The sequence below is a fragment of the Salmo trutta genome, chromosome 1, assembly GCF_901001165.1.
Source record: "Salmo trutta chromosome 1, fSalTru1.1, whole genome shotgun sequence".
NCBI classification, from domain to species: domain Eukaryota; kingdom Metazoa; phylum Chordata; class Actinopteri; order Salmoniformes; family Salmonidae; genus Salmo; species Salmo trutta.
Window position 1 is genome coordinate 79,654,563 of NC_042957.1, and position 21,539 is coordinate 79,676,101.

General features: G+C 46.5%; 1 protein-coding gene and 1 long non-coding RNA gene across 3 annotated transcripts; one reads left to right on the plus strand and one right to left on the minus strand.

The window, feature by feature from the left end:
• Window positions 1–23: 23 nt before the first annotated feature.
• Window positions 24–21,539, minus strand: LOC115159203 (retinoid-inducible serine carboxypeptidase). Of its 2 annotated transcripts, none has more exons than XM_029709927.1 (14): window positions 21,383–21,539; window positions 20,854–20,993; window positions 16,179–16,268; window positions 15,932–16,087; window positions 12,815–12,889; window positions 10,028–10,100; window positions 8,838–8,875; window positions 7,216–7,344; window positions 6,967–7,051; window positions 6,597–6,710; window positions 5,849–5,986; window positions 3,870–4,033; window positions 2,021–3,335; window positions 24–1,928 (listed from the first exon to the last, which is right to left on the minus strand). In XM_029709927.1, exons 1-13 carry the CDS (start codon window positions 21,447–21,449, stop codon window positions 3,273–3,275), a joined length of 1,332 nt encoding a protein of 443 aa, XP_029565787.1. In that variant the 5' UTR covers window positions 21,450–21,539; the 3' UTR covers window positions 24–1,928; window positions 2,021–3,272. The 2 variants fall into 2 exon arrangements, with proteins under 2 accessions (XP_029565787.1, XP_029564967.1); XM_029709107.1 differs by having other exon boundaries at window positions 1,975–3,335.
• On the plus strand, window positions 8,966–12,085 carry LOC115180243 (uncharacterized). The gene is made up of 2 exons (XR_003873091.1): window positions 8,966–9,347; window positions 11,625–12,085. It is a non-coding gene; the product is annotated as an uncharacterized LOC115180243 (long non-coding RNA).

The window sequence follows — 21,539 nt, forward strand, 5'->3', positions numbered from 1 at the left end:
CCAAAGCATTCAAACAGGCACACTATTTAGAAAAAAAGCTTTATTTTTTATTATTGTTCTCACTCAAATGTACAAAGAAAATCAATCAATCAGTTAAATCAACAGATGTTGAATACCGGTCCGTATCCCCTGTAGCTCTGGTGCAGGGTGTCTTTCGGCTGCTCTCTCACCGTCGTCTTCCAATAGTGAAGAGAGAAGCCGGAAAATAACACCCTGGACCAGAGCTACTGCTGCAAGAGACAAGGGGAGCTGAACTCTGATATAATGCACAATCTGAAGTGGCACCCTATTCCCTATATAGTGCACCAGTATAGAAGCAGATGGTGGTGGATAATGGTACAGTATGGATGCTGGACTGAGCAGTCGGTTATATTTGGTGATTCTTCCTGATTGCCTTAAATCTGACAGAGCCATTCCAGCTGGCATCAGAGTGTGTGTGTGTGTGTGTGTGTGCGTACGTACTAGAGCTGGGACGATAAATCCAAAATTACCGACACCGCCTTCCTCGTACCAAATCATTTTGCATACATTTTGGATTATTTTGCTACACAACGTTCCTGTGGATTGTTCTAGTACCATTATTTGGGGTGATTTTGCGACACAACGTTCCTGTGGATTGTTCTAGAACCATTATCTGGTCAACAGTAATAGCCTATGCATTATGTTGTTTCCTGCTATGAAAGTCTCTGCCTGTCCCTCCGGGCTGGCGCCAGGATGAATCAGTTGGACTGGCATTTGATTTCCATAAGGAGGCACTTATGTTTTTCTTCACGGGACCTCTGTGTAAAGACATGTCATTTAATTAACTATCAAAATGTATTACCTTTTAATGTGGCATGAACACATCATGACTGGTTTTCATCTGATTGTCAAACAAATCACTTCATGAAGTAGGTTAGCCTTGATCTTCATGCTTGTGGGCCACTTGATATTCTACGAGATTAAAATGTTGGTCAAAAGGGAAATTAAATCGACGAACGAAACTCTACCGGTGTCCTAGCTAGCAACCAACCAGTGTTACTGCTGCCTACCGGTGTCCTAGCTACCAACCAGTGTTACTGCTGCCTACCGGTGTCCTAGCTACCAACCAACCAGTGTTACTGCTGCCTACCGGTGTCCTAGCTACCAACCAACCAGTGTTACTGCTGCCTACCGGTGTCCTAGCTACCAACCAGTGTTACTGCTGCCTACCGGTGTCCTAGCTAGCTACCAACCAGTGTTACTGCTGCCTACCGGTGTCCTAGCTACCAACCAACCAGTGTTACTGCTGCCTACCGGTGTCCTAGCTAGCTACCAACCAGTGTTACTGCTGCCTACCGGTGTCCTAGCTACCAACCAACCAGTGTTACTGCTGCCTACCAGTGTCCTAGCTACCAACCAACCAGTGTTACTGCTGCCTACCGGTGTCCTAGCTAGCAACCAGTGTTACTGCTGCCTACCGGTGTCCTAGCTAGCAACCAACCAGTGTTACTGCTGCCTACCGGTGTCCTAGCTAGCTACCAACCAGTGTTACTGCTGCCTACCGGTGTCCTAGCTAGCTACCAACCAACCAGTGTTACTGCTGCCTACCGGTGTCCTAGCTAGCTACCAACCAACCAGTGTTACTGCTGCCTACCGGTGTCCTAGCTAGCTACCAACCAACCAGTGTTACTGCTGCCTACCGGTGTCCTAGCTAGCTACCAACCAGTGTTACTGCTGCCTACCGGTGTCCTAGCTAGCTACCAACCAGTGTTACTGCTGCCTACCGGTGTCCTAGCTAGCTACCAACCAGTGTTACTGCTGCCTACCGGTGTCCTAGCTAGCTACCAACCAGTGTTACTGCTGCCTACCGGTGTCCTAGCTACCAACCAACCAGTGTTACTGCTGCCTACCGGTGTCCTAGCTAGCTACCAACCAGTGTTACTGCTGCCTACCGGTGTCCTAGCTAGCTACCAACCAGTGTTACTGCTGCCTACTGGTGTCCTAGCTAGCTACCAACCAACCAGTGTTACTGCTGCCTACCGGTGTCCTAGCTAGCTACCAACCAACCAGTGTTACTGCTGCCTACCGGTGTCCTAGCTAGCTACCAACCAGTGTTACTGCTGCCTACCGGTGTCCTAGCTAGCTACCAACCAGTGTTACTGCTGCCTACCGGTGTCCTAGCTAGCAACCAACCAGTGTTACTGCTGCCTACCGGTGTCCTAGCTAGCTACCAACCAACCAGTGTTACTGCTGCCTACCGGTGTCCTAGCTAGCTACCAACCAACCAGTGTTACTGCTGCCTACCGGTGTCCTAGCTAGCTACCAACCAGTGTTACTGCTGCCTACCGGTGTCCTAGCTAGCACAGTGTCCTTCGCTCCCGCCTGCCCTCGACGTCGTTAAACATAACTGCGAGAAAGCAGTGTCCGACAAGCGAGGGCGAAGGTGGGGTTTATCGGCGGTTGGCATCCAACGTTATGGTTCATTACCGCTCACCCCGCCTCCCGCCTGTGTATCACTGTCCTAACTTAATCATGGACCAATAGAACTATAAAGAGGGGTTCCTGCAGATGAAGGAATGACCACATGCAGTAACGCCCAGAATTGCGAGCTGTAATTAGACCCTTCTCGTGGAGCGCGCCTTTTGCAGTGAATAGACCTATATCAAGTAGCCTAGGCCTGGAGCTGGGAAGTTTCTGTAGGACATTAGCCTACATTTACTGATCGATTAATCAATTAGCCTACATGGTTACCTAGCAACAATATCATGTCTACAGTTAGTAATCTAGCTCAGTGTTTTGAGGTCCCCCTTCCTCAGGGGTGAATCATATGACCTAGAGGACAATATGCACAAAGATGTCAGCCGATTCTCTGAAGAGGCCAAAATAAATGTGATCATTGTGGATCCTTTTGACAGGTTGCACATCAACCATGCCTTCCCTGGATATGTTGGATGAAATATCTTACTTTTAGAATCATAGGCTACCGTCTCAGTTGTTTTACCTGGCCCTGGAAACACGTCTAGAGCCCTGCTGCTACTTTACATTTAAAAATGTGTCATTTAGCAGACGCTCTTCTTCGCTGATGTAAAGTAACTAATCATTAAACACATAGTTACATTCATCACGATAGGACTTTTTGTCCACGTCGCCCACCTTTAGCATACCTCCCCCCAAAATAACTGATTTAACAATATTGCAACAAATAAAAAAAAGGAAATATCACAATATGGATTTTTTTGTCTCCATATCATCCAGCTCTAGCGTGTGCGGTAAGGTATGCGCGTGTGTGTGTGTTATTAAGTGCGAGTGTGTCAGTCCTGCTGTGTGATCATCTTCAGCATCTGCAGTGCCATGGGTCCCTGGTCCGAGGGGATCTGATAACAGAGAGAGAGCAATGAATCATGGGAGTGCAAGACAAAAAGGATACTACGGGAGGATCTCAATTGCATACGCTCTCCTGGTCTCCTTCTCAAAACCCATTGGATGAGAAAGCCAGAGGCCCCTCCCCTCTTATCTTCTCCTCCAACGGGCTTTGAGAAGGAGAGAGAACGCAATTGAGATGTTCCCAATGAAACGCCGTAATGACTGCAAACTGGGCTTCAATCTTCTGCATCACCTTCCTACTCCAACACTAGAGAGTTACGTCACAATAATCTCTCCCTCTCACTCATTCACTACTCTCCTCAAATGTAAAAACAATGGATTTATGTAGGCATGGGCTATAGAGGATGTTTCCATATACCAGTCATTTTGTTTCAAATCCATGAAGGGAAGTAAACAAGGTCACACTTTGGGAGAAAGGAGAGATCAATGTTACTGTACCAACTCTGATGATTGACCCGTTTGAAAAGCTAATAAATATATGTTGATAAGAAAAGAGATTAGGACACATGTTTCTGTTTCCTCACCATGTGACCAGCCTTGAGGATCCAGTAGAAGGAGAAGTTCTTGTAGGTCTTGTAGAAGGCGCCGGTCACACCTGGGAAGGCGGGGTCATCAAGGGCAGTCCATTTCATTTGGCTGAAGCTCTGGAGCCCCACCCACTTCAGCTGCTTCACCCATTGCTCCTGACCTGTGATTGGACAAAATCAATAATTGATCATCTGTATCCAATCAACAATCCTCATGTATGAAAATCTATCAGGGACCAATAGTCAATGTATTAATGGTAATATTGATAATGGTGGACTGCACTATAGCCAGAGTTGGGGAGTAACGGATTACAAAAAAAAAAAAAAACTAATCCGTTACCAGCGAAAATATTGTCATCAGATACTCTTGAAAAACTAGATCACTTCTAGGATTACTTTTAAATTCAGAAATGTTTGCGTAAGAATCTTTGACACCTTTCTGTTTCCTCAATGACATTCATTTCAGCATTGAAAATAGGCACAAGCTGAAGTTTGTTCCACCTGAGCGAGTCTGACCACAAATCAGAGACCACTATGATGACACACCAAATGTGTTTGATGGATCGCGGGAAGAGAGCAGGAATAGGTTTTTGTAGGCTACAGTCCAAGCTATGTCTTCCAATGGTACGACTGCTGTCGGCATCCAAAGATTATCCAACTTGGATAAACGCTTGGAGGTAAGGCTGACAGCAGTGGTTGTAGTCTACGGTGATACGGATATCACTTATTATTGATATCAACATAGCGCATTGATGTGAATCACACTGCTGCTCTCTCATTTAGCTACTTGCACCTTACGGATTGTGGTTGTTGTGGACGGCTGTTCAAATGTATGTGTACTTTATCCCAATAATGGTTGAATTGAAGACGTTTACGCTGCCTATCAATCATTGTTTTTACTGGCTGTCCACTGGTCTCAAAAACAATGTGATCTTGCAACAGATGCATAGTGTGGATCCCAGCCTATGGAATAACAGTCTGAGTTCCTCCGTTCTAAACTCCTCCTCCTCCGTGGTGATAATGTGCTCCAGTCCATCCTGTCAATACCACTTTAATTAAGAAGACCACAATCTGATTCCTGCTGATGAAAAATAATATGTCCTTAGGCCTAACGGACATGCTCAAACTCACACACTTTTGATAGACTTAAACAGCTGCAAGTTATAATCTATATAACAAAGGGTCACCAACAAAAACGTAATTAAAAGTCGATATTTTTCACATTCAAATATCACTTTCCTAAAGTTGTCAAAGCATGCCATAAGAGCAATGACAATCAGTTCTCCATAGCCTCGTTTACAGCTGGTTCTAACATCCGTCTTTTGTTCTGATCTTGTCCACATTCGAATTGTGCGGACATTTTTAGACAGGTGTAAACGATTAAGACACATTGTGATCGGATCTTTCTGACCACCTCCTGAGGTAATGAGGGACCTATTCTATCTGGATATCAATCAGGTGTAAACAGTTCTGGTGTAAACAGATCTGGTGTATATAGATCTGATGTATATAGATCTGGTGTAAACAGTTCTGGTGTAAACAGATCAGGTGTAAACAGATCAGGTGTAAACAGATCAGGTGTTATTCAACTGGTAATATTAATTTTGTCTTCTAATGCCTCTTATGGGGAAGTAATCTAAAAGTAACTGAAAGTAATCCGATTACATTACTGAGTTTGGGTAATCCAAAAGTTACGTTACTGATTACAATTTTGGACAAGGAGCATTTTTGTTTTTTTGAAACAATACAAAACATCCACATAGAAACAACAGCATCCCTGTCCAGATCCACCACCACATCACCCTGTCAAGCTGCTAGTAACTGATTACATTCAGAAAGTAACCTACCCAGCCCTGACTATACCTCCCCGTTCTACACAGTTTATGCTTCAATGGATTTCACTACAAAAATGTAAGTGTTGGATGCTGATTCTGTGCCCCCGCCTGTAAACAACTCTAGCTAGAGGAATCACTGACCCATGGTGTCCACTATGAGGTCAAGCTGTCCGTTGTAGACGGTGACGTTGACCCCAGCATCCAACAGCTGATCCACCACGTCCACCACTGGCTTCATGAAGTCACCTGACATGCTGCTGAACACTGCCTCAGCCTGACCTAGAGGGGAGAAGGGGGGGGAAGGGGGTGAGAGAGAAGGGGGAGAGATTGGGAAGTGGAGCAGGAGATTAAAGAGAGATAGATCAGAGAGGAGATCAGAGAGATAGATCAGAGAGGAGATCAGAGAGGAGATCAGAGAGGAGATCAGAGAGGAGATCAGAGAGGAGATCAGAGAGGAGAGAAAGGGATGAGAGTGGAGGGCACATTTATTTCTAAAAGGCGCAATATGCAACCATTTCCTGGTTACACATTATTTCATATATAGGTCGCCTAATTTCAGTTTATGACAAAACAGTCATTGTGCAGAGAATCATTGTACCATCTAAAGCGTGGAGAAATAGCTTTATCATAACAAAAAATATTGTATTTTGAGCTGTACAAAACCGAAAGTACAAGAAGCAAAAATGAAACTTAAGAATGTGAAGCATAGAAATAGCACACATAGAATACATCTACTGCTAATTAGACTTCCTTTCAAGTAGAATGACAGATTTATAACATACGTCTATGTGAATTTGGTCAGGTTGCCAAAAAAGTTACATATTGCAGCTTTTAAACAAAGAAGCACTTTTTAAATGAATCCATTTTTGACCCAGTAGCAGTGTCTTACCTCCCCAGGTGACATTCTGAGGGATGATTCCCAGCTTCTTCCTGATAGGCCCGTTCATCAGCTGGCTCAGTGATTGGCGGTGGAGGGGGCTAATGTGGTGCCGCATCAGCAGGGCTGTGGGAGGGACCACGGAAAGTAAACCAACTTAAAACAGGAAGTGATGGTGTAATCTTACGAATGTATTTTTCAGGCTAGTAAGGACCATCTTTTCACAGACAGTATAATTTGTATCAAAACTTTTTACCTGTCTTAAATATTGTATGACATCACATTTTATGTATGTTTCTGCATATATGTACCAGGATGTTAAAATAAGCCTTTTTTTTTTTTTAATTCTCTCGTTTAAGACGGAGCTGAAAATGCATCTCACAGATGTATCCTTCTCCAGCCACGGAGGACATCTTCTCATCAGGTTCCTGGGTGAGAATGTTGTAGAAGTTGACTCCGTTTGTGTTCTGAAATCAGACAGGAGCTGAAAGGATGCTCTGATGACCTTGGCATTCACACACACACACACACCACTGATCTGTTCCACAACACTCTCAAAGATTCACATCAACACACATCAACACACACACCTGTTCCACAACACTCTGTGATTCACACCCACACCACTGACCTGTTCCACAACACTCTCAGTGACAGACCAGAGCTCTGTGGCCTTCAGGTACTGCCCCTGATCCACCGCCTGCTTCACCGCCTCCGCTGCACTGCTCACCTCCCGCAGGCCGTAGTCATCTAGCAGGGACTGGAGAATGGAGGACAATGTGAAACAACTACACTACCCAACATGCATCACTGCTCACCTCCCGCAGGCCGTAGTCATCTAGCAGGGACTGGAGAATGGAGGACAATGTGAAACAACTACACTACCCAACATGCACTGTTCACCTCCCGCAGGCCGTAGTCATCTAGCAGGGACTGGAGGACAATGTGAAACAACTACACTACCCAACATGCATCACTGCTCACCTCCCGCAGGCCGTAGTCATCTAGCAGGGACTGGAGAATGGAGGACAATGTGAAACAACTACACTACCCAACATGCAATGTTCACCTCCCGCAGGCCGTAGTCATCTAGCAGGGACTGGAGGACAATGTGAAACAACTACACTACCCAACATGCATCACTGTTCACCTCCTCTAGGCCTTAGTCATCCACCTTCAAGCGGATCACTTTTGTCAAGTCCGTGCCTTTCAACGTGTGTGTTGCATTATGGGGATAAAAATGGTCCGACTTACACCTACATGAAGTCTACAAAAAAAAAATGTGATCAAAGGAAGTTGACTGCAAGTTTCTGCAGTTGCTCTTCAACTTCATCCTGCAGCCATCGCCTGCATATTGTCCACCAATCATTAGTGTTTATGTTTGACCCACGCAAACAGGAACCAACTTCGCCGCGATTCATATATTCAGTGGATATACAAATGAAGGTAACATTTGAGGGTCTCTCACTAATTGATTGGTCTACACACACACACAACTTCAGTTTGTGAGGGTGTTTATTTTAACAGTATAAAAGACAAAAACTCGTAGAAACATTGCCATGTTGATCTGAGCCTTGCGCTTGGAAAACCACATTCCTGTCCAACTTTCAGCTGTGGCAGATGCACCTCCTTTCATCTACAGTCGGTTGCTTTAAATATTACCACTCAAACGCGCCCAGGCACTGCACTGGGACAGGCTGAGAACTACACTACCCAACATGCATCATTGTTTACTGTTCACCTCCCCCCCGGGCCATAGTCTTCTAGCAAAGAGGCTTGTTTGACATTGCAGGTGACTGCAGATCACCTTGCATCATATAACTAGTCATTATTTGTTGATCAGTCGGTCACAATTTACCCATGATACATTACCATTTTGTCGCTCTCGAACCCGGCCAGGGACTGGAGAGTGAAAGGCAATGTTTAACAACTACACTACCCAACATGCACTGTTCACCTCCTCCAGGCCATAGTCATCTAGCCAGGAGTGGAAGGCAATGTTTAACAACTACACTACCCAACATGCACTGTTCACCTCCTCCAGGCCATAGTCATCTAGCCAGGAGTGGAAGGCAATGGGGAGACAGTCAAAGAAGAGAAAAACTACAATACCTAGGTACCAAAACATGTATTCTCCAGACTTTAAACCACCCAGTCTGCAGAAAGAACTGCATAGAATGCAAAACCCCAGCAAAAATAAAGCAAATGTGCCTGGAAAATAAAAAAACTAGGCTGTTTGTGTGCGAGACTCACCGTGGTGTACAGATAAGGACCCCAGGTCATAACAGAGTCTGCAGATAAAGAGAAGAAAGTTTGCTTTGATGTTCATTAGGCACCAAATGGGACAAAAACAACTGGAAAAGGGGAGGGACTACCTGGACTTGTCCAATACAGTGGTGCCATACTGAAACCTACCCAGGATTGTACAGTCAGTAGGGACACACTGGTTAGCTAGCCAGGGGTGGAACAACGCAGAAGCAACCAGGCTGAAACAGAGGGGATCTACCTCAACTTCTCCAATAACAAATGCTTGTTCACGTTGCAAAATAGTTTGCTAATGTGTGCACTTATGAACACACCCCTGGTGACTTTGACCTGAACAGTTCAACAACCCCCTCATGCATGAAGAGGAGGAGAAAACTGCAGCGGTAGATTAACTGTTTCCTCAGTCAGTCAATCACATGACCACACAGGGAACAACAGCTGAGTACCAAATTACACCTTACTCCCGTTAGGCCACTACGGTTGACCAGGGCTCTCGACGTAAGTAGTACACTATATAGGGAATAGTGTGCCATTTGGTACGCAGAGTGTTCACGTGTGGTTAGTGAGCCTGAACTGTAAACTAGTGGTAAATCTCAGGCGTTTCAGGGTTAGAGTAGACTTTCTGTCCAATAAAGTGTTGTAAAGAGTGGTCTGACTTTTAAACAGCAGTCTGCTGAACGTTCTATCAGTCATTATCTGATATTCACAAGGGAAAAGCCATGTTCTGACGTTCTTCTAAGTGGGTGTTTGGACATTCTTCTAAGTGGGTGTTTGGACATTCTTCTAAGTGGGTGTTCGGATGCTCTAAGTGGGTGTTCGGATGCTCTAAGTGGGTGCTCGGATGCTCTAAGTGGGTGCTCGGATGCTCTAAGTGGGTGCTCGGATGCTCTAAGTGGGTGCTCGGATGCTCTAAGTGGGTGCTCGGATGCTCTAAGTGGGTGCTCGGATGCTCTAAGTGGGTGCTCGGATGCTCTAAGTGGGTGCTCGGATGCTCTAAGTGGGTGCTCGGATGCTCTAAGTGGGTGCTCGGATGCTCTAAGTGGGTGTTCGGATGCTCTAAGTGGGTGTTCGGATGCTCTAAGTGGGTGTTCGGATGCTCTAAGTGGGTGTTCGGATGCTCTAAGTGGGTGTTCGGATGCTCTAAGTGGGTGTTCGGATGCTCTGAGGTAAATACTGACCCAGTGGAGAGATCCAAGAGTCTCCCAGAGCCACTCCAGCAAAGTTACATTTCAGGGTTCCTTTTTCTACGGCCTAGAGAGAGACAGATGTGTTAGAATAGCAGACAATTCGTGAGTGAGAGTGACACACAATTACTAGTCATTAACATGCCATTACTAACAGTCATTTTACAACTAGTACCAGAAAATTATCCTTATTGTAATTGCTGTTAATATTATTACCACCATAAACATAATTATTATTGCTTTATCACTAACAGCCCAGTATATTCCGGTCTTACTTTTATTTATTTATTTATTTATTTATTTATTTATTTATTTCACCTTTATTTAACCAGGTAGGCAAGTTGAGAACAAGTTCTCATTTACAATTGCGACCTGGACAAGATAAAGCAAAGCAGTTCGACAACATACAAAAACAGAGTTACACATGGAGTAAAACAAACATACAATCAATGATGCAGTAGAAAAAAATAAGACTATATACAATGTGAGCAAATGATGTGAGATAATGGAGGTAAAGGCAAAAAAATGCCATGGTGGCAAAGTAAATAAAGTATGGCAAGAAAAACACTGGAATGGTAGATTTGTAGTTTGAAGAAAGTTAAAAGTTAAAATATAAATAATATGGTGCAAAGGAGCAAAATAAATAAAATAAATAAATACAGTAGGGGAAAAGGTAGTAGTTTGGGCTCAATTAAAGATGGGCTATGTACAGGTGCAGAGATCTGGGAGCTGCTCTGACAGCTGGTGCTTAAAGCTAGTGAGGGAGATAAGTGTTTCCAGTTTTAGAGATTTTTGTAGTTCGTTCCAGTCATTGGCAGCTGAGAACTGGAAGGAGAGACGACCAAAGGAGGAGTTGGCTTTAGGGGTGACCAGAGAGATATACCTGCTGGAGCGCGTGCTACAGGTGGGTGCTGCTATGGCGATCGTTGTTACACGTTTACTTTAACAATGGAAAGGTTTTACTTTTGTGGTGACGAGAGCCTATGAAGTGAAGTCACCCTCAGTTGGGGTTGATGGAGAACAGAGCGCTACATTCCAGGACAAGATTTACAGTTCCCCAAGCTATCACAAGACAAATAAGCTGCTCTACCTTTACGACTGAATGGCCTGAGGTGGTCAGAAGACAGTCAGCAGTACACCTTGTGATCTGCATGGGTTACTGGGGAAACCACCAGCCAGGCTTGAGAGCCGAGAGATGTGTACCAAGAGAAAGAGTCAGGGACTTTTTCGTCCCATTTTTTTGTGACAGAGAAAATGGCGCCAATAGCGCAAAATGACAAAGTAAACACGTTTTCTTAAACACTATTATTTCATTTTATCCTTTATTTAACTAGGCAAGTCAGTTAAGAACAAATTCTTAAAACTGACAGACTCAGGACATGTTGATATAACTTGATATAGCAATGTGATATTTCTCGTCTGATCCTCCAATGTCAGAAAAGCAGCATAATAGGCCTTTTTCACATTTACACAACGAGTGCTGGGTACCAACAGGCTACGCATTTCCTGTCAGAGATTGTGAAACTTTTGTACAAGAAAAATATGTTGCGGACACTTAGCAGGTCCTAAACCTGACATTTCCTCCTAACAGACATCAGATCAAGTTTCTTCGAGGCAAGGCCACGCCCTTTGAAAGAATGAGCCCATCTCCTTGGAAACCAAACACCGATCGACGAGAATTTTTCCTGCTCAGAGAGAAGCAAATCATCCCAGAGGACCCTGTGGAACTCACTGTTGCTCATTCAAGACCAATAGACTGAGTTCACAATACATGCCGGGGGATCAGAGAAATAACTAAGACAACTCTAATAGACTTTGATTTCCTGAACTGAGAAATGAAGCGTAGCCAGTTCAGAAGGGAAACCGGAGTGCGGCAGCATCAGCTGATTGATTGCAAGTCTGGTTTATGTACTATTGTATATGTTGAGTACGGAATTTATTTATATTGACATGGGGAGATTCTCACCTCAATGACTGAGTTGTATTCCGTTATACCCCGCTTATGGTATTCCATTAACTACCTCATTTAGTAAATAAAACCTTCAAATTGAATTATTTGTGGCATTGAGTTCATTTGCGAGCGATTGAGTTCTTGACGTTTCAGAGCTTGACGACTTCAGAATGATAATTTAGTAATTGACTGTTTATTAAGACTATTGTTGATATAGGATTAATGGTATAACGGCTAATGATAACTACCGATAAAGTTTATTCAAAGGTCTCCAATCCAACCCTTAAAATGGTGCCCCTCAGATTCATTTGGATAGGATAACCTAATTAATAAAATCAGATCAATGATTTATTCCAGTCATTAATCAGTAAATTATCATCTTGAATATTCATAGGCAAGAGGCACAACACCTCCCATGTCATTAAAGTATATTGAATTGAGAGAGACAGAGAGACAGGAAGCCATGGTACAGTGCTGACCAGTGTGGGTAGAGGTTTGAGGAAGTAGGCCCCAACTTAGCACCAGTCATTAGTTCCTCTCTATGTCATGCATGGCTCAACACATGACAGTGCATCTCAGTCTTCAGTTTGAAAGCCCTGTTCCATTACCTAGTCAGGTACAATTGAGCTACCAGTTTTTCCATGCATGGTTCCTATTCACTTACATACCAAGTGCTAGAACTGGAAAAGGTTTCCCCACAGCAGAGACAGGACAGTAGGTTCTGATCCCAAATGGCTCCCCTACTCCCTATACAGTGCACTACTTTCGACCAGAGCCCGTATACACTATATAGGGAATAGGATGCCATTGGGGACGTAATTTGTGCCTACCTTAGTGAGTTCCAGTGAGATCGCGGCAGCCATCTTCCCTCCATAGGACTCTGAGAATATGTAGAAGGGCACGCTCTAGAGAAGACAAAGAACAATACGTTTAAAAAAAAAAGTAAATGCATTGTGTAGTTTGAGCCAATATGGCCCTGTTCCAATAATTTGAAATTACATCCTTCCCTCCCTCCCTAAAGGAGACTCCTGGGGTGCGTTCAGTTCAGTTCAACATTTGCGTGACTGTTTGTACTGAATTAAAAGTTTCCCCAGAAACAGAGCCTTTGAGGTATGTTTTCTCCTGTTTGGTGTGGTCTGATCAATATGGGTGTGAACATTTGAAATCGCAAAACTTGTGCGGCACACACACCATACACAGGAGTTAAAGCAAAAAAAATCCCAGGACTGAAACTTAAAGGGAGACTGCACTTCCTGATTTGGTCTCGTTTTAGAGTTGGTTCATTAAATAATGCTAACAGCCATGACTGAATTCAAACACGAGTTGGTTACAGGGTGTGGTTTGACCTGGTTGTCGTGTGTGTTCGCAGGTGGGAAGAGTTAACCAAATTATTTTGCCAATTAGCTTCAACCGGCTGGTGTGTGACCGTGGCAAAATTGGTTTGACTTTGGATAGCTCATCTCTGGGGCTGGTTAGGGACCGTCAAATTCCCCAATGCAAATGAGACAATATTTTCACGTCTTTTAGTTCTCGTTAAATGCTTTCAATATTTATATTAATTTCTATAATTTATAGTTGGTTTGAGGTTTAAGTAATTGAAATTTGGAGATATTGGAAATGTTAACATATTGTCCCATGTACATTGTGTAATTTACCGAGTGCCCAACCAGCCCCATAGCGATATCCAAAGTAAACCCAAATTTACCACCTTCATTTCTATTGAGTTGCATGCAGCTGCACTCTGAATTAATGATTACTTGTGTGCTGCCAGCTGTGGGCATGATTGAAACAAATCCAACATTAGTTTACGTTGTGATGCAGTCACAACCACAAGTCTCAAAACTATTTTGGACGAGACCGGCTTCGACAAATTATCCTATATACAGTCGTGGCAAAAGTTGAGAATGACACAAATATTAATTTTCAAAGTCTGCTGCCTCAGTTTGTATGATGGCAATTTGCATATACTCCAGAATGTTATGAAGAGTGATCAGATGAATTGCAAAGTCCCTCTTTGCCATGCAAATGAACTGAATCCCCAAAAAACATTTCCACTGCATTTCAGCCCTGCCACAAAAGGACCAGCTGACATGTCAGTGATTCTCTCGTTAACACAGGTGTGAGTGTTAACGAGGACAAGGCTGGAGATCACTCTGTCATGCTGATTGAGTTTGAATAACAGACTGGAAGCTTCAAAAGGAGGGTGGTGCTTGGAATCATTGTTCTTCCTCTGTCAACCATGGTTACCTGCAAGGAAACACGTGCCGTCATCATTGCTTTGCACAAAAAGGGCTTCACAGGCAAGGATGTTGCTGCCGGTAAGATTGCACCTTAATCAACCATTTATCGGATCATCAAGAACTTCAAGGAGAGAGGTTCAATTGTTGTGAAGAAGGCTTCAGGGTGCCCAAGAAAGTCCAGCAAGCGCCAGGACCGTCTCCTAAAGTTGATTCAGCTACGGGATCGGGGCACCACCAGTACAGAGCTTGCTCAGGAATGGCAGCAGGCAGGTGTGAGTGCATCTGCACACACAGTGAGGCGAAGACTTTTGGAGGATGGCCTGGTGTCAAGAAGGGCAGCAAAGAAGCCACTTCTCTCCAGGAAAAACATCAGGGACAGACTAATATTCTGAAAAAGGTACAGGGATTGGACTGCTGAGGACTGGGGTAAAGTCATTTTCTCTGATGAATCCCCTTTCCGATTGTTTAGGGCATCCGGAAAAAGCTTGTCCGACGAAGACAAGGTGAGCGCTACCATCAGTCCTGTGTCATGCCAACAGTAAAGCATCCTGAGACCATTCATGTGTGGGGTTGCTTCTCAGCCAAGGGAGTGGGCTCACTCACAATTTTGCCTAAGAACACAGCCATGAATAAAGAATGGTACCAACACATCCTCCGAGAGCAACTTCTCCCAACCATCCAGGAACAGTTTGGTGATGAACAATGCCTTTTCCAGCATGATGGAGCACTTTGCCATAAGGCAAAAGTGATAACTAAGTGGCTCGGGGAACAAAACATCGATATTTTGGGTCCATGGCCAGGAAACTCCCCAGACCTTAATCCCATTGAGAACTTGTGGTCAATCCTCAAGAGGTGGGTGGACAAACAAAAAAACCACAAATTCTGACAAACTCCAAGCATTGATTATGCAAGAATGGGCTGCCATCAGTCAGGATGTGGCCCAGAAGTTAATTGACAGCATGCCAGGGCGGATTGCAGAGGTCTTGAAAAAGAAGGGTAAACACAGCAAATATTGACTCTTTGCACCAACTTCATATAATTGTCAATAAAAGGCTTTGACACTTATGAAATGCTTGTAATTATGCTTCAGTATTCCATAGTAACATCTGACTAAAATATCTAAAGACACTGAAGCAGCAAACTTTGTGGAAATTAATATTTGTGTCATTCTCAAAACTTTTGGCCACGACTGTACACTTGGTAGTACATTGTGACAGTAGAATAAATGTTTGACTCATATCGATGCCACAGGCTGTTTTCTAAATGACAAGTCGTTTTTTAGGGGCAGTTGCTCTTCAAGTCGATCTCAGCTCCAGGGTCACGTCGGGATTTCGAAATTCAGAGGACCGCACAGATTATTTTATGACCGATTTGTAGTCAAAATCAATTTGCAGGACAGTTATTTGAAAACATATAGGTCCATCATCATTCTCTCTTTATGTTGTTTTAGATGCTCCAGTGTGACCTGGAGTTTGTTTTCTTCTCCCCAAATAATAATCCCCCCCTAAAAAATATATGATTTTGTTTTTACTCAAATCCGTCGCAGTGACGAGAACTTTAACCCCTGCCATACACAACCTCCCTCTGTGCCTCCATAATCACACCATTCTTCAACTGGTTCTTACAGTACCGTTTCCACTGAATTAAACGTTCAACACTGTTCTGAACTCACCCCTGGTGATCCAACCAGTGTGAAGCTGAACCCACCTGGAATTCTTCCTCCTTGTTGAAGAACTGTTTGAGCAGCACCAGCATGTCGGAGGCGACCGTAGCCACGTCAGTAGCGAAGGCCTCGTCTGAGTCCGTGTAGCTGAAGCCTGTTCCTACCGGGTTATCAACGAACAATACACTGGAGTACTGAACCTGCAGGGGAAACACACACACACACACCTTAAACACTGACATCCAGTTTCCATTGATGAGCCGTGTGTGTGAGTATGTGTGTGAGGTTTACCCAGGAGTTTTTCCTAGGCTCAAGGTCTCTGTCCAGGGGTCCGATCTCTTCAAAGTTCCCAAAGCCACAGCCTGATCCTCCCGGGCCTCCCTGGAATGGAGACATGAACCACTATAAGAGACACATCCTCTACCATCCCTCCCTCCCCCTGTAAGAGACACATCCTCCACCATCCATCCCTCCCACTGTAAGAGAATCATCATCTACCATCCCTCCCTCCCTCTCCCTGTAAGAGACATCCTCTACCATCCCTCCCTCCCTCCCCCTGTAAGAGACACATCCTCTACCATCCCTCCCTCCCTCCCCCTGTAAGAGATACATCCTCTACCATCCCTCCCTCCCTCCCCCTGTAAGAGACACATCCTCTACCATCCCTCCCTCCCTCTCCCTGTAAGAGACACATCCTCTACCATCCCTCCCTCCCTCCCTCCCCCTGTAAGAGACACATCCTCTACCATCCCTCCCTCCCTCCCTCCCTCCCTCTCCCTGTAAGAGACACATCCTCTACCATCCCTCCCTCCCTCCCTCCCTCTCCCTGTAAGAGACACATCCTCTACCATCCCTCCCTCCCTCCCTCCCTCTCCCTGTAAGAGACACATCCTCTACCATCCCTCCCTCCCCCTGTAAGAGACACATCCTCTACCATCCCTCCCTCCCCCTGTAAGAGACACATCCTCTACCATCCCTCCCTCCCCCTGTAAGAGACAACATCCTCTACAAACCCTCCCTCCCTCCCCCTGTAAGAGACACATCCTCTACAAACCCTCCCTCCCTCCCCCTGTAAGAGACACATCCTCTACCAACCCTCCCTATCCCTCCCCCTGTAAGAGACACATCCTCTACCATCCCTCCCTCCCTCCCCTGTAAGAGACACATCCTCTACCATCCCTCCCTCCCTCCCCCTGTAAGAGACACATCCTCTACCATCCCTCCCTCCCCCTGTAAGAGACACATCCTCCACCATCCATCCCTCCCACTGTAAGAGAATCATCATCTACCATCCCTCCCTCCCTCTCCCTGTAAGAGACATCCTCTACCATCCCTCCCTCCCTCCCTCCCTCCCTGTAAGAGACACATCCTCTACCATCCCTCCCTCCCTCCCTCTCCCTGTAAGAGACACATCCTCTACCATCCCTCCCTCCCTCCCTCCCTCCCTCTCCCTGTAAGAGACACATCCTCTACCATCCCTCCCTCCCTCCCTCTCCCTGTAAGAGACACATCCTCTACCATCCCTCCCTCCCTCCCTATCCCTGTAAGAGACACATCCTCTACCATCCCTCCCTCCCTCCCCCTGTAAGAGACACATCCTCTACCATCCCTCCTTCCCTCCCTCCCTCTCCCTCCCTGTAAGAGACACATCCTCCACCCTCCCTCCCTCCCTATCCCTGTAAGAGACACATCCTCTACCATCCCTCCCTCCCTCCCTCTCCCTGTAAGAGACACATCCTCTACCATCCCTCCCCTCCCCCTGTAAGAGACACATCCTCTACCATCCCTCCCTCCCCCTGTAAGAGACACATCCTCTACCATCCCTCCCTCCCCCTGTAAGAGACACATCCTCTACAAACCCTCCCTCCCTCCCCCTGTAAGAGACACATCCTCTACCATCCCTCCCTCCCTCCCTCCCCCTGTAAGAGACATCCTCTACCATCCCTCCCTCCCTCCCTCCCTCCCTCCCTCCCTGTAAGAGACACATCCTCTACCATCCCTCCCTCCCCCTGTAAGAGATACATCCTCTACCATCCCTCCCTCCCTCCCCCTGTAAGAGACACATCCTCTACCATCCCTCCCTCCCTCCCTCTCCCTGTAAGAGACACATCCTCTACCATCCCTCCCTCCCTCCCTCCCTCCCTCCCTCTCCCTGTAAGAGACACATCCTCTACCATCCCTCCCTCCCTCTCCCTGTAAGAGACACATCCTCTACCATCCCTCCCTCCCTCCCTATCCCTGTAAGAGACACATCCTCTACCATCCCTCCCTCCCTCCCTCCCTCCCCCTGTAAGAGACACATCCTCTACCATCCCTCCTTCCCTCCCTCCCTCTCCCTCCCTGTAAGAGACACATCCTCCACCCTCCCTCCCTCCCTATCCCTGTAAGAGACACATCCTCTACCATCCCTCCCTCCCTCCCTCTCCCTGTAAGAGACACATCCTCTACCATCCCTCCCTCCCCCTGTAAGAGACACATCCTCTACCATCCCTCCCTCCCCCTGTAAGAGACACATCCTCTACCATCCCTCCCTCCCCCTGTAAGAGACACATCCTCTACAAACCCTCCCTCCCTCCCCTGTAAGAGACACATCCTCTACATCCCTCCCTCCCTCCCCCTGTAAGAGACACATCCTCTACCATCCCTCCCTCCCTCCCCCTGTAAGAGACACATCCTCTACCATCCCATCCCTCCTCCTCCCCCTGTAAGAGACACATCCTCTACCATCCCTCCCTCCCTCTCCTGTAAGAGACACATCCTCTACCATCCCTCCCTCCCTCCCTCTCCCTGTAAGAGACACATCCTCTACCATCCCTCCCTCCCTCCCTCCCCCTGTAAGAGACACATCCTCTACCATCCCTCCCTCTCCCTGTAAGAGACACATCCTCTACCATCCCTCCCTCCCTCCCTCCCTCTCCCTGTAAGAGACACATCCTCTACCATCCCTCCCTCCCTCCCTATCCCTGTAAGAGACACATCCTCTACCATCCCTCCCTCCCTCCTCCCCTGTAAGAGACACATCCTCTACATCCCTCTTCCCTCCCTCCCTCTCCCTGTAAGAGACACATCCTCCACCATCCCTCCCTCCCTCCCCCTGTAAGAGACACATCCTCCACCATCCCTCCCTCCCTCCCCCTGTAAGAGACATCCTCTACCATCCCTCCCTCCCTATCCCTGTAAGAGACACATCCTCTACCATCCCTCCCTCTCCCTGTAAGAGACACATCCTCTACCATCCCTCCCTCCCCCTGTAAGAGACACATCCTCTACAAACCCTCCCTCCCTCCCCCTGTAAGAGACATCCTCTACCATCCCTCCCTCCCCTATCCCTGTAAGAGACACATCCTCTACCATCCCTCCCTCTCCCTGTAAGAGACACATCCTCTACCATCCCTCCCTCCCCCTGTAAGAGACACATCCTCTACAAACCCTCCCTCCCTCCCCCTGTAAGAGACACATCCTCTACAAACCCTCCCTCCCTCCCCCTGTAAGAGACACATCCTCTACAAACCCTCCCTCCCTCCCCCTGTAAGAGACACATCCTCTACAAACCCTCCCTCCCTCCCCCTGTAAGAGACACATCCTCTACAAACCCTCCCTCCCTCCCCCTGTAAGAGACACATCCTCTACCATCCCTCCCTCCCTCCCCCTGTAAGAGACACATCCTCTACCATCCCTCCCTCCCTACCCCTGTAAGAGACACATCCTCTACCATCCCTCCCTCCCTCCCCCTGTAAGAGACACATCCTCTACCATCCCTCCCTCCCTCCCTCCCCCTGTAAGAGACACATCCTCTACCATCCCTCCCTCCCTATCCCTGTAAGAGACATCCTCTACCATCCCTCCCTCCCTCCCCCTGTAAGAGACACATCCTCTACCATCCCTCCCTCCCTCTCCCTGTAAGAGACACATCCTCTACCATCCCTCCCTCCCTCCCCCTGTAAGAGACACATCCTCTACCATCCCTCCCTCCCTCCCCCTGTAAGAGACACATCCTCTACCATCCCTCCCTCCCTCTCCCTGTAAGAGAAACATTATCTCTCATCTCTCCCTCGCTCCCCCTGTAAGAGACACATCCTCTACCATCCCTCCCTCCCTCTCCCTGTAAGAGAAACATTATCTCTCATCTCTCCCTCGCTCCCCCTGTAAGAGACATTATCTCTCATCTCTCCCTCCCTCCCCCTGTAAGAGACACATTATCTACCATCCATCCTAGACAGGTAAGACAGTCGTATAGTGTAAGGCACAGGAGGCTGCTGACGGGAGGACGGCTCATAATAATGGCCAGAAAGGAGTGAATTGAATGATATCATTCCACCAGTTCCGCTCCAGTCATTATCATGAGCCTGCCCTCCCCAATTAAGGTGCTACCAACCACCTGTAGTGTAAGGTTACCCTCTTGTAGCTAGGTAAGAGAGTAGTGTAGACTAGTGTAGTGTAAGGTTACCCTCTTGTAGCTAGGTGAGAGTGGTGTAGTGTAAGGTTACCCTCTTGTAGCTAGGTAAGAGAGTGGTGTAGTGTAAGGTTACCCTCTTGTAGCTAGGTAAGAGAGTGGTGTAGTGTAAGGTTACCCTCTTGTAGCTAGGTAAGAGAGGTGTAGTGTAAGGTTACCCTCTTGTAGCTAGGTAAGAGAGGTGTAGTGTAAGGTTACCCTCTTGTAGCTAGGTAAGAGTCGTGTAAGGTTACCCTCTTGTAGCTAGGTAAGAGTGGTGTAGTGTAAGGTCACCCTCTTGTAGCTAGGTGAGAGTGGTGTAGTGTAAGGTTACCCTCTTGTAGCTAGGTAAGAGAGTGGTGTAGTGTAAGGTTACCCTCTTGTAGCTAGGTAAGAGTCGTGTAGTGTAAGGTTACCCACTTCACCTCTAGATAGGTAAGACAGTAGTGTAGACTAGTGTAGTGTAAGGTTACCCACTTCACCTCTAGAGAGGTAAGACAGTAGTGTAGATTAGTGTAGTGTAGGGTTACTCACCTGCAGCCACATCACGAGAGGCAGCTGGGAGTAGCTGGCTGACGGGCTGTCTGCATAGTAAAGCCACCAGAACATATGAGCCCCCTCCCGAACGTCAACATAGCCCCAGGACTCTTTGGATTTTAGGGGATTCGAGAACCCTGGAGATTTGGAGACATTGAAATAGCGTTTTTAAAAACTCTGCGTTTGGTCTTTAAATGCAGTCTAATGGCAAAATCCCCAGCCCTGATTGGTGCAGCAGATGTCGTGGAAGAGCGCAGTGGGGGGTTTCTGAACATTATAGCGAGCCAACTTTTGCTTTCACATTTATCGCTGCCATGAAACACGACCAAGTAAAGCAAATGAATGGATTTGATCAATTTGATTGCTGGAGCCTGAGTCTCCGTACTTAGCGGACTAAACTCTGGAGTCACCGTCGTGATTTCGAGCATGTTTGGATATCGGCGCAGTTAGTATTCAAACTGGAATTTAACAGTTATTGAAACACCGATATATCGGACACAATCACTTCACATAGCTAACTACTTACCTGTATCAATTGCCACGACAAGTAGCAACACAACGCTGCAAGCGCTTGTTTTCGTCAACCCCATCATCCCGACTTGCTCACAAGAATTTCACAATGACAACACTTTTCATTCGACTATCGTGTCATGTCAGACTTCAGTCACATGACGAGCGAATCC

Bases quoted from the DNA above. Each gene is read 5' to 3' on its own strand.
- LOC115159203 (XM_029709927.1), bottom strand. From the start codon at position 21,449: ATGATGGGGTTGACGAAAACAAGCGCTTGCAGCGTTGTGTTGCTACTT. The intron at 16,269-20,853 runs GTGAGTAACCCT...TCTCCATTCCAG, and splicing joins CTCTCGTGATGTGGCTGCAG to GGAGGCCCGGGAGGATCAGG. The intron at 3,336-3,869 runs GTGAGGAAACAG...CTCTGTTATCAG, and splicing joins TCCTCAAGGCTGGTCACATG to ATCCCCTCGGACCAGGGACC.